This window comes from the organism of the source record quoted next (genome assembly GCF_019968955.1).
Source record: "MAG: Porospora cf. gigantea A chromosome Unknown PgA_NODE_753_length_11419_cov_327.429, whole genome shotgun sequence".
Classification (NCBI taxonomy): Eukaryota; Apicomplexa; class Conoidasida; order Eugregarinorida; family Porosporidae; genus Porospora; species Porospora cf. gigantea A.
This window is the reverse complement of record NW_027151886.1, coordinates 1-11,419: the sequence shown is the minus strand read 5'-3', so window position 1 is coordinate 11,419 and position 11,419 is coordinate 1. Positions and strand designations below refer to the sequence as shown.

Sequence of the window (11,419 nt, the reverse complement as noted above, 5' to 3'; positions counted from 1 at the left end):
CCATCCGTTCTCCTGGTTTGAAGGTGGCTGCGATGCCCAGATGAAGGTCTCTAAAGACTCCAACAGATTTGAACAAAGACCTAGTAATTAGGACTTTGCGAGCTCACCGATGTGTCTGGGTGCAGTCTGGAGTCTTGACCTCAAACATTGAACTCATCTCACGAAAATCAAACTTTCACATTTCAATTGCGGTTGATTTATGAAATGGATGCATGCATCAGGAAGGCACCCCGCAAACTCCCTAAACCTGTTGGCTTCTATCGGACAATTCATAGCCCCAACCTCAGCAGCCATTCAAAGTCAGACGACCGATCTCAAGACCCAGCAGGAACTCAACTGCGAGTTGCCCATGAGACTCTGTCCAGCCACGTCGCTAATCAGCCCTATGGTTTCTGATACCCCTCAGGAGTCCGAAGAGAGGCGGTACCTGCTAAAGTTCTGGTTGGGGATCTACGCCTCATCGGCCGCACCGTATGTTCGGATGATACAGGAAGATCTGGCCTCCATTACGGGAAACACTCCGCTTACTTGGTCTGAAATGAGCTTTCTGTTCGCGTACGTCTGTGGACTCAGTCCGATATTCAACGTGGACTCCGAAACTGGCCGACTCGAAACCACTGACAAAAAAAGAGTCACCGCAGACTTCAGCTCGTTTGACGATTGCGAAGTATCTATGCTTACGAAGCTGTCTGCATGGCATTGGCTACAGATGTACGATGATGGGCTCCTGGAGCCAACATCCAAGCCCAGTACGATTCTCTCATGTTTGGGACACCACGATCGCATGCAGTACCTGCGAGAGATGACTTCTACTAGAAGCGTCCCCTGGCTGGAACAGGCTCGATGGTTGGCGGTGGACTGCATGGAGGAGGCCACCTCTCAGAGCTCCACGCGCATCATTACGGACATGTCGTTGCTTCTGCAGTTGCTCGAATCCCGGGGCCGGTGGGACTCCGAGTATCTAAACCGACGTGTGTTGGTGGTGCAGCTCGGCTTGTACTTCATTAGCACTAGACAGCGGCACCAACGCAGCCTGCTGACCTACTACATATTGCAGGCCTTTAACGCCATCCGCTGCGACGCACTCGACTGCAAGCATGCGCACCGGGAGAGGTTGAGAGCGCTGACCTTGGAAATGGACTCGCAGACGCTACGGATTGGCCTTGGGTGGGAAGCCTACGCTTTGGCTCTGGGTATCGAGTCGTCGCCACCAGTAGATGGGCTGCTGCGCACTTTGCAGTCGGGAGGCTACTACCCTCTGTTCCTCAACCCGTTCCTGTTGGCGAGTCACAACTGGGATGACGTCAAAGACTCACCATCGTTCCATGGTTACAGCCTCTCTATTAGGTGGTTGGAGCACATATTTCCCTGTGGAAACGATCTTTTCGACATGTCTGGATTCGTTGCGTACGAGGCCCAGCCCTCGTCCATCACCGCGCTCCGCAGTCTGCTACCCCAACAGAGCCCGGCCGGTGGTTTACCTGCGCCTATCTCTCCCAGCAGCAGATTGGAGGGCTCCCATATCACGATGGACATCCACAGGGCGACGACACTCGACGCAGTTCGCCGGGTGATCACTCGTTTCGACGGCGACCTCCTGAATGAGTTCTCCACAGATTCATCCGTGCACCAGGCCATCAGGAAGCAGCTAGCAACCGCTGTAGTGGCGGGGTGCTCCGCAGCTGCCGAGTTACCGGAAGAGCCACGTTTTCCCGTGTGTAAAAGCAATCACATGTTGGATCCACTGATCAGAACGGGATGTATGTGCTTTTGCTTGCAGGGACTTCAACCTGAGGAAATTAGAATTGCCACAGAACGCATGTTCTCGCTCTACACCAACAAGACGCCCACCTGGCAAGAGGCTGGCCCGCAGATTGAACGCTGGTGGAAGCTGGCCTGGCCTAACAGAGAGTTCGACCTGGCGGCCGAAAGTTTCGGCTACGTCTCCGAACCCAAGACACGTGTTGTATCGAATGAGTCGATTGATTCCAACAGCACCCACTACTCCACAGCCTCAGAAGACGCCCCTTTCCCCACTTGGGGAGCGACCTCCGTAATGGATACACCGAATCCACATGCTGAAGACGAAAGCGCAAGCCCAGCCGACCAAAGCTACAGACTCAGAGCGGACAAGCTGTTGAGGACTCTCGAACGGAGAAGAGCCGCAACTGCGACCTTCGCTCCGCGGCCTAGGAACGAGAAGAATACAAGACCCCAGACAACGCCTGCTTCAACTACTCCCAAGAAATCTAAGGGCCCCAAGTTCACAAAGAAGAAGAAGAAGAAACGGCCTCAGGTTGCGGAGACCGATCCAGTGACTGCCGATGAACAGGAAGAAGCTGAGTCATGTCTGCACAATGCTCCTCCAGTGCCAGCCCTGCTCGACTGCACCCAAATGTGCGTTGGTCGGGAACCCAGGCGCGGAACATTCGCCTGCCTAGTTCCATGTAAACGGAACCCAGGCGCGGAACTTCCCATTGGTCACGTCAAAGTCGTTTCGTGTAAATACCGCAGTGTTTGACTTCACAGCTGCTTACAGCCGTAATAAGGGAATTTTCCATGCCCCGTAAACGACGCCAGAAATCCGGTACTAGTGCCCTTAGCGGCCGAGGTTACGTGCCAAAGCCGCACCATGAGCCCGAGTACGTCGATAAAGTCACATTCCAGGACGGCGAGGTGGCGGAGGAGGCGGAGGTGGTGGAGAAACCTCGGCGTGTCAGAAACAGGGGGTTGACCTTCGCCAAGAGTGGATCGGAGCTGCAACCTATTTTTGAGAAGATTGCTGAGCAGGCATCTGCGGCTCAGGAGACTGCGGAGAGAAAAGCAGCACAGCGCGCTGATCATGCCAAGCGGCTTAAGGCTAAAGAAAGAGAGAATGCGGGCATTGATCCCGTTGAGGTTGCTGCTGCTGAGCAGGAGGCTGAGGAGGAGGTTCCCGAGGTCGCCACCGACAGCGACGCGCTCCCGGAGGACGACCTGGAGGACGGCTTCGAGGTTGACGACGATTTTTTCGACAACGAGGACTTGAAGCCGCAGGAATTCACGACGCTGGCGGTGGACGTACGTGAATTTGACGACTCTGACGTGAGCGTGAGCGACGAAGAAGACGACGAATTAGAGAGGAGGTATGTTCGGGAGCGATCGAAGGCTCTGAGAGCACAGGACGCCCGCGACAAGGCCCCAACGACCACCGAGGACCCCGAACTGCAGACCGGCAAGCAGGCCAAGCCTAAGGCCACAGCGCTGTCGCAGGCATGGAGTAACACTCACCTTTCGAAGCCTCTTCTGAAGGCCGTGCAGGAGATGGGGTATAAGACTCCTACTCCGATTCAGAAGGAGGCGATTCCGTACGTCCTGCTTGGACGTGATGTGATGGGCATTGCGCAAACCGGTTCCGGCAAGACCGCGGCCTTCTGCCTGCCCATCCTGGAGCGGCTGCTGCAGTCGCCAAACATTCAAGGTCGGCGGCTCACCTCCACTGGAGTTCGCGGTGGCCGCGCCGTGACGAAAGCCATGATGATATCCCCCACAAGAGAGCTGGCCATACAGACCTACGACGTGCTCACCAACCTCAGCAGGTTCACCACCATCACTCGTGCGTTAGTGGCAGGAGGCGTGGATATGGAGAAGCAGGTTGCCCATTTGAGGACGCAGCCAGACATCGTGATCGGCACCCCAGGGCGAATTATCGATGTAGCCCTCAATGCCCAGAATGTCTACTTCGAGTTTCTGGAGATCATGGTCTTAGACGAAGCTGATCGGTTACTGGACCTGGGATTCCAGAACGCCATCATTCACATTCTGAAACAGTGCTCAACACCTACGCGCCAAACCCTGCTGTTCTCAGCCACCCTGGAGGATGCAGTCCTCGACTTGGCCGCCCTGGCGTTGAAGAAGCCCGTCAAGGTTCAGGTGAACAAGTCACACCACGTATGTGAGCAGTTGGAGCAGGTCTTTCTTGGGGTCGGTGAGTGGAAGGATTTTGATGCGGCTCTGTTGCACCTGCTGACCACAGACAAGCCCATCAAGGGGGCCAAAACTACTGTACCTCTACTCAGCGATCGCGTTGCCTTTCCTAAGATCATAGCCTTCTTCAAGACAAAGAAGTCCTGCCATCGGACATCGATCGCGCTAACTCAACTGGGTATCGCTCACTTTGAGCTTCATGGAGACCTGTCGCAGACGCAGCGACTCCAAAACCTTAGAAACTTCCACATGTCCTCGGAAGCCGTCATTCTAGCGTCAGATGTGGCCTCTCGCGGCATCGATGTCGACAACGTGTCAGCGGTCATCAATCTCGGCTTGCCGGTGGACAGCACCCGGTACATCCACAGAGTCGGTCGTACAGCCCGCATCGGCAACAGCGGCGTTGCTGTCACAGTTTTTACCCAACAAGAGCGCGCAGCAGTGAAGCGCATCTGGAAGACGGTGTCAAAGAAAGAGAAAGGGGAACGCACACAACCACTGCCAGCCGTCAAGATCAACAAAACTACAATTGCGCCCTGGAAGGCAAAGCTGGCCAAAATCGACAAGGATGTCCGTGGAGTCATTCGCGAGGAGGGGCGGAAGAAGGAGCAGGACAAGGCTGACCGTCTCATGGACCTCAGCAAGAATTTGGAGAAGCTGGCGTCGAAGCGTTTGCGGCAACCCGAACGTGAGTACGTTGATCATGGCCAGAACGAGCTCGAAGGTAAAGCCAAGTCGCTCCTTGACGACTTCATGGGAAAAACCCCCGTGAAACGACGGAAGGTGGTGACATGAGATAGCGTGTCCATTAAAAATCCGTACCAATTCTCTCTTTTTCAAAACGAAACATCGAAATCATAAAAATAATCGATGCGACTCAAAGATCAGAAATCAAACGGATGGGATCGTATTCTTCCCCTGCTCGCCAGTGGTCCCGCGTGGAAAACCTCGCCAGACCAGGCGCTGCGCGCAATCCTAGACAACCACGCCCCACCGTTTATGCAGTGCCCAGCTTCAGCCTTCGCGAAGATGGACAACGGTGCCATCAACACTATCCTAAAGAACTACGGCAGTAACATGATCCCAGTCAATGGACTGGTGCCTGGCACTGTCGAGGGTCATCACTTCATGGGCTTTCCTTCCAATACGATGGGCATCCCTAATGCAGCAGTGGTAGGAACGCCTGCAATATCCGACTTGAGCCGGTGTCCAGCCGTTGTCTCAGAGGCATTCAAGATGGCGTGCGATAAGCGCGGCGAGCCTCTGGATGCAGAAATGCTCGAGGCGTACCACAACCATGTCGTCAAAGAGGCCTACCTGACCTACATGAGATCTCTAGAGCGAACCGAGCAGCCTCAAGGGCCCATGGACAACTTCCGACTCCGGAGAAGCGTGAACAGCAATGCTTCAGTGTTCGGTTGCGAATACAGCAGGCACATCAAAGCTACCTACGTGCAGATTCTCCCCCAAAACCAATACGACCAGGCCGGATCACAAACTTCTCTCCACCGACCACGACGCTCAAGTGACGCAGTAGATCTCGTGGGGTCAGTGGTGATCCATGAGCTCGCCGAAGGCTGCACTTTCGGTCATCCGGATTTCGACAGCAACCCAAAGGATAAACGATTTCTGGTGGTCGTGTATCTCCCATTGAAGGAGCAGATCTCCGATGCGACTGAGTCGCGACAACGGTACCTTCGTCTGTGCTCCTACGCTGCCCACAACCTGTACGCCTCCCTTTCTCAGTGGAACGTGGCGTCGCAGGCACCGTGGCCGGTCTGTGACTTGTGGATGCTGAACCCTACGGAGCGAATATTGGACATGGTCAGCGACAAGGATGCTGAGGGGCGACTGAAGGCTACCCAGCGGTATTTTAAAGACCGGTGCCGCCGACTTAGGGAAGGGCTGGAAGAACTCCAGGACACCTTCACCGAAATGGCCTCTGTTGCGCGCCATGCAAATCTGACTCGCCAAGAGGCCAAGGAAATGAAGAAGGTGGAGGCGCTGATCCGAAAGCGACGCCGGCAAATAGGCAAGTACAAGAAGTTCGCAAACCGCGAGAGTGAGGGCGTGGCCACGACGCCCATCCAGGGCATCTGCTATGCGCGGGCCGGCCTAGAGTCGGACGACTTCTGGACATTCGGCCCTACGGAGCAGTTTCAGGCGGCCGGCAATAAGCGGACGGCTCTGGAGTACATCGCTGCGTGGTGGCGTGGCGCCTCCATGCTGGACAAGTCGCTGCAGCAGTACGCACCTGCTGTGGAAACGCACGCTGAGGGCTGCGCTGTTGGGTCGCGGCTGACCAAGCAGGCCCAAATGCTGAATGATAAGTACAAAGTGAAGTTCGAGAATATAAGCGTGCCTGGCATCCTCGCCGTGAACCAGGGAGTCCAAGCCTTGAAGGCTGCAGCACAACGAAAGAAATGAATGACTGCATAAACCCTTCACTCGCCTAACAGTCGCTCCTTGACCTTATCCAGCTCGTCCAGTATGTCCTGTTGTTGCAAGTCTTCCACCTCTGCCAGCAGCGGCTCATTCATGGGTTCTTCTCTGTGTCTATAGGTAGGTGGGTTCGTTTTCGGTGGGGCTTGCTCCAGTCGAGTTTCTAACTGGTCAAATCGCTGCATCAACCGTTCTAGCTGCGCTCTTTGTCGAGTGAGTACGTCCTCGTTTGCACACGATTCCAGCATTAGCCGTTTCAGCGTTTCCGACCGCATCTTCCAATTCGGTTTTATTTATTTCCATTCAAATTACACGCCCCTACTCCAAGTCAGCCGGCCTCGGTTTGTACTCACAGTCCGGAACGAAACCTTGAAGGTGGTCGTCTGGGAAAACGAAGCTCTGAGTCCGCCCGCTATGTGTTCGGCTGGCCTCGTTTGTCATTTCGCTCGTCTCAAGTTTTTCCCTGCGAGCCACTGTCTGTTTTCGCCAGGTCCGAAAGGAACGCGCCGCGTTCAGCAAGAGGAACACAACCTGTGCGTCGAAATCGTCCAGTGCCATGCTCCTCTCTGGTGGGGACAGTTCTGTGTACTTTACGCGCCCAGTGAGCAGACGGCTCATGAGCTCATCCATCGCGGCCGAGCTCTTTTCTGACCTAACAAGGAGGTCGATCTTGTCGTTCGTAAGGCTGTATGCTGTAGGGACAGGAGCCGTGCGAACCTCGGTCGCACGTTCGAACTCACGAGCGGGCCGGCTCGGTCTCCATGCGCCTATATCTCCACTGCGAGAGCCGCCGCGGCCATAGGAGAACGACCCCCGCTTGCTGCGGCGGTTACTCTGGCCTCGTCTAGGTTTCTGGCTCATTGAAAATAGAGAGATTCTGGCCGGAAGGGGGGCAGAGGCCCAGGCACCATGCTGCAGCCCCAGCCGCCTCGACGATCGTTTCTAACCTTGTGGCTCGAAACCACTGGTCAGGTCAGAGCCAACACCAGTGTTCGTATTAATTAGCTTTTCCACGTCAGCCAGGATGTTCTCCACACTGCGTCGTATGGTGTCAAGAATAATCAGCATGGACGAAACGGTTGCCCTGCCAGAACCGGATCCCACACTCAACCTCAGTGACCTGAGTTTTTACTTCGCAGTCTTATCGTTGGTGCCTCCACTTGTTGTGGAACCACCAAAAAAGTGCGGCCCCGGGTGGTTGGAAACTCTGAAAAGCGTGCATGATAACCTGGACGCCTACCGTAAACTCGTTACGAACCTTCAGATCTGCGAGGACACTTGCACGGAGGAGCTGCGTGACGGCGAGGAGTGCGACTGCTGCAACCACCGCTCTCGGAGTCGAAAGGTGGAGTGGAGGGCAGCACCACACACAGCTGCAAACACGACTGGAGATAGAACGCGGCGTCTCGGCCCTAGGGCTCGACGCCCAGTACGCGGAGCTGCTTCAGCTGTCACGCAAGGACCACGGAACCTCACTCCACCAATGCCAAGTAGTGGTGCCAGGCCTTTGGATAGGGTCATACCACACAGCTAGCTCTCGCATTCAGCTGATATCACGCCACATAACCCATATTGTGTGTGCGGCGCCACTCTGCGGGCCTCCTCCTTTCCCACGCCTCTACAAGTACCTCGTCATTCCCGTCGAGGACAAGGTCACCCAAAATCTCAAGCCGTGGTTCAAGAGAGCATCCGCCTTTATCCGTGAAGCTCTTGAGGAGGGCGGCAATGTTCTCGTCCACTGCGGTGCCGGCATTAGCCGCGCGCCGTCATTCTGTGCGGCGTTTCTCGTCTCCGAGCTGACCATCACCTCGGAGTCTGCGTTGGCTATTGTACGGGCAGCCCGACCTCACATCAAGCCCAACCCTGCTTTTGTCACGCAGCTGCACGATTTCAGTAAGGAGCTCTGCGCGGAGGCCTGTAAAGGAGATGAGGCCGTGGTACTTAACTTTACCCCGTCACCTCTCTCTCGCCGCAATATCTGCTCCATGCCTGATATGGCCAATGCAATTCCCTCAAACACCAAAGCCCGCGTCAGTCGTAAGCCTCTCCCGTTGCAGGACCACAAAGCCGCGGACTTCCGACCCTACGAGGGTGGTATTACCTTTGGAGAGCAAGGCCAGATGATCTACTCCCAGAACAAGAGGCTGCACACGCTGCGACGTACCAAGTCGGACTCCATGCTTGGCAGGTGTGTGGCACGTCGGGAGTCTCGAGGTCTGAGTGAGACTTTTATCTGACCATTCGTCACTAAAAACTGTTTGAGCACTCGAACTCGATTTCAGAACAGCGTGCGATCCCAGAGCGGTCGACCATATTCTCAACTGTTGAAGGAGTCATTGCTTGCGCGCTGCGCGCTTGAACGAGCCTTGCACCTTCTTCCCTCGTTTGATTTCCCGTGCCTTGCGGCAAGACACGAAACAGGTCATGACCTCCTGGGAGACATTGTTTTGGAGCGGTTCTCTGTGCTTGGACGGTAGCATTTTGACCATCTCGTACGGGTTGGACGTCTTACCGCCATTTCGCAGCATTTCTTGGAGATCCGCAACGCAATTTGTCTGAACGCTGTACGTGCTGTCACTGATAAGCTTTCGTAGCCACGTCATGAGCTTTTCAAACGTGGCCTCCTTCACTCCCTGGACAAGAGGGATCTCCTGCGCTCGTTCTCCACCCAAGAGCACGTTGAAGGTCCGCGAGAAAACGTACCCTGACCCTTCCGACGCGTGTCGTAAGGTTCGTTGCAGAAACTTTTCGTAATGAGCCTCAATCAAGTCCGGGTTCCGCAACACATTACTCGCGAGGTAGTTCTGAACAATCTGCCTGACTTCGTGTTGTTTACCCAGCCTCGAAGCTGCATTAAGACTCCTGGATCACCTCACAGTACCGCATCACCAACTGCAGCAGGTTCTGGTGGGGAATGTAAAAGGTATGCAGTGCGTAGTTGGCGTGGATTGCGGAGGCCGCCTGGTTGTCTCTGGTCTCGCCAACTCCGTTCGCAGCGCGGACAAGTCGAGTGTTTGTCTCCAAATTCCTAGCATGCGATTGTACGCTGGACTTGTGACTCTCATCCACGAAGTATTTGACGAACTCTGAGAAGAGAGCGTTGGCGGGGTCTTTGGAGTCCACCTGGAAGCTCACGGAGGTCGATGACGTATCGCTGCTGGGCAGCCCGGTACTCTGTTCCACCAGGTGGACTGGACGCGTCTTACCTCCAGCGACCTCACGCACGGATTTGAAGCTCACGCGGTTCAAGACCACCTTTAGACCTTTGGGGTTCATGGACTTTAGCAAGGCCCTCACTTCGGACTCCTTGCCGCTGCGACACTGGATGAGTCCTAGCCCCGGCAGTAGCTCCACAGACTTCAGAAGTCCCGTCTTTTTCAAGGAGGCGAAGTCCAGTCTTTCGCAGGACTTGAGCACCTGCTCGTGGGTCGGCCATAGATCACTGGTACGGCTCATGACGATATCTACGTGCTGCTGGATATCTTTCTCGTGACCCCATCCGTCGTTCTTGACGTTGTCCAGCCTCTCCTTCAGGAACTGCAGTTTTAAAACCTCAAAGAACGCCTTGCTCATCTTCGGTGGGCTTTTCGCTCTGCTAACGATCTGCGCTATCGACTTCTTGACGGCTTTCTCCGTGCCCTCCACATCAAGCACGAGGGATCCATTGAATCCTGACAACTTCAGCCCCTCTGACACCTCCACCATGGGCCACTGAAACTCGATGTTGTTAAGCACCTGTTGGCGGTCGTCAGACTCGATCACGCTGGCCTTTCCCAGCAGCAGCTGCCGTGCGATATAAGCGAGGAACAGCGCAGAGCCGTCGCATTGCTTGTGCGTCAGCTGCGGCGCATGGAGAACGAGCTTCATCTTGACCTTGTCAGCGTCCTTCGACTCCAGCGAGTAGAATGCGCCCCACGCCAGGTCCATGCGTTTAGCCCCCTTGCTGGCCTGCTTGTTCACTCTTGCCAGCGTCCCCGCCGTCAGGGAACCCGACTTAGCTTTCAAAGTCTGCACTCGGTGGACGGCACGTCGCGCTCGGAGGCGGTTGGGGTCGCCCACGCCGTTGACGTCGTCTCTCGATCCAGAAATGCGACGGTTAACACGACTCAAGGAGTTTGAGCCAGAGGTCGCCTTTTTCAAGGAGGCCTTCGTGCAAGAAGAAGGCGCCTTCTTCAGAGATCCGTGGGATTTCTTAAGGGACCCGGAGGTCTTCTTGAAAGAACTAGGCGCCTTCTTCAGGGATCCGTGGGACTTCCTCAGGGCTCCAGCTCCTTCAAGAGAACCAGCCCTTCTTAAGGAACCCGGGGGCAGCCCAGTCCGCGATCCTTTGACGATAGGTGCTGGATTGTCCTTGACTCTGTCCTCGCGCAGCGGAGCCAAGGATGCAGCGGTTGCACCCAGAAGTAACGAGGCGACGGGAAACGAATCATTCAGGCGAACGTTGGCGTCTGTGATGTGGGGATAACGAACTTACACATACGAAAACGATAATAGTCTATTCAGACTGAATCTGCAAGCCTGGTAAAACCAGGCATCTGTTGAGTATCGATGTACAGACCTTTGTAAGTTGTTCACGAATGACAAAATCATATGAGTAGTGGGATGTCGTTCAGGTCCATGACCCGACAGTATTTGCACTCTTGAGGGTTGTGCTCAGGATGGATCTCGCAGCCCAAAGTTCCTGCCAGTCCGCCAACGGCCGGCCCAAGCGGCGACCTGCGAGGCGAGGTCGGGGCGTCCTGAAGGTCGCGGATGTAGTCCTTGTCTGCAGGGCAAGCGTAGCAAATCTCAGGAGCGGGATGCTCATCAATGTGCTCAGGATGTCGATGCGGCACGACCGGCTTGTCCTCCTCAACAGCCAAGTACTCCACCACTTCCGGGAGACTTTCCGAGTCGTCTTCCACCGTGATCTTCGATTCGGGCGGCATATCGATCACCGCCGGTTCCACTTGGTCTTCCGCCATTTTCGAAGGATGCATATCGCTTTTTGGATCCATCTCGAATGCAGTCA

At 55.3% G+C, this 11,419-nt stretch overlaps 8 protein-coding genes across 12 annotated transcripts; 4 read left to right on the top strand and 4 right to left on the bottom strand.

Moving 5' to 3' along the window:
• Nucleotides 1-199: 199 nt before the first annotated feature.
• On the top strand, nt 200-2,521 carry KVP18_002195 (uncharacterized protein; the record flags this gene model as incomplete). Of its 2 annotated transcripts, none has more annotated exons than XM_067952901.1 (1): nt 200-2,521. In XM_067952901.1, the coding sequence occupies one exon, from the start codon at nt 200-202 to the stop codon at nt 2,519-2,521; it is 2,322 nt and encodes a 773-aa protein (XP_067806424.1). The 2 variants fall into 2 exon arrangements, with proteins under 2 accessions (XP_067806424.1, XP_067806425.1); XM_067952902.1 differs by having other exon boundaries at nt 209-2,521.
• Nucleotides 2,522-2,559: 38 nt separating this feature from the next.
• KVP18_002189 (uncharacterized protein) lies at nt 2,560-4,761 on the top strand (the record flags this gene model as incomplete). The annotated part of the gene is made up of 1 exon (XM_067952893.1): nt 2,560-4,761. The coding sequence occupies one exon, from the start codon at nt 2,560-2,562 to the stop codon at nt 4,759-4,761; it is 2,202 nt and encodes a 733-aa protein (XP_067806416.1).
• Nucleotides 4,762-4,836: 75 nt separating this feature from the next.
• KVP18_002192 (uncharacterized protein) lies at nt 4,837-6,393 on the top strand (the record flags this gene model as incomplete). The annotated part of the gene is made up of 1 exon (XM_067952898.1): nt 4,837-6,393. The coding sequence occupies one exon, from the start codon at nt 4,837-4,839 to the stop codon at nt 6,391-6,393; it is 1,557 nt and encodes a 518-aa protein (XP_067806421.1).
• A 17-nt stretch (nt 6,394-6,410) lies between these two features.
• KVP18_002194 (uncharacterized protein) lies at nt 6,411-6,683 on the bottom strand (the record flags this gene model as incomplete). The annotated part of the gene is made up of 1 exon (XM_067952900.1): nt 6,411-6,683. One exon carries the CDS (start codon nt 6,681-6,683, stop codon nt 6,411-6,413), a length of 273 nt encoding a protein of 90 aa, XP_067806423.1.
• Nucleotides 6,684-6,726: 43 nt separating this feature from the next.
• Nucleotides 6,727-7,269, bottom strand: KVP18_002193 (uncharacterized protein; the record flags this gene model as incomplete). Its single annotated transcript, XM_067952899.1, has 1 exon — nt 6,727-7,269. The coding sequence occupies one exon, from the start codon at nt 7,267-7,269 to the stop codon at nt 6,727-6,729; it is 543 nt and encodes a 180-aa protein (XP_067806422.1).
• Nucleotides 7,270-7,474: 205 nt separating this feature from the next.
• On the top strand, nt 7,475-8,645 carry KVP18_002196 (uncharacterized protein; the record flags this gene model as incomplete). 2 transcript variants are annotated; one of them, XM_067952904.1, is made up of 2 exons in its annotated part: nt 7,475-7,753; nt 7,782-8,645. In XM_067952904.1, the coding sequence occupies 2 exons, from the start codon at nt 7,475-7,477 to the stop codon at nt 8,643-8,645; spliced, it is 1,143 nt and encodes a 380-aa protein (XP_067806427.1). The 2 variants fall into 2 exon arrangements, with proteins under 2 accessions (XP_067806427.1, XP_067806426.1); XM_067952903.1 differs by having other exon boundaries at nt 7,629-8,645.
• A 96-nt stretch (nt 8,646-8,741) lies between these two features.
• Nucleotides 8,742-10,886, bottom strand: KVP18_002190 (uncharacterized protein; the record flags this gene model as incomplete). 3 transcript variants are annotated; one of them, XM_067952895.1, is made up of 3 exons in its annotated part: nt 8,742-9,256; nt 9,285-10,856; nt 10,883-10,886. In XM_067952895.1, the coding sequence occupies 3 exons, from the start codon at nt 10,884-10,886 to the stop codon at nt 8,742-8,744; spliced, it is 2,091 nt and encodes a 696-aa protein (XP_067806418.1). The 3 variants fall into 3 exon arrangements, with proteins under 3 accessions (XP_067806418.1, XP_067806419.1, XP_067806417.1); XM_067952896.1 differs by lacking the exons at nt 9,285-10,856; nt 10,883-10,886 and having other exon boundaries at nt 8,742-9,011; XM_067952894.1 differs by lacking the exons at nt 8,742-9,256; nt 10,883-10,886 and having other exon boundaries at nt 9,262-10,335.
• A 108-nt stretch (nt 10,887-10,994) lies between these two features.
• On the bottom strand, nt 10,995-11,372 carry KVP18_002191 (uncharacterized protein; the record flags this gene model as incomplete). The annotated part of the gene is made up of 1 exon (XM_067952897.1): nt 10,995-11,372. The coding sequence occupies one exon, from the start codon at nt 11,370-11,372 to the stop codon at nt 10,995-10,997; it is 378 nt and encodes a 125-aa protein (XP_067806420.1).
• Between the last annotated feature and the right edge of the window lie 47 nt (nt 11,373-11,419).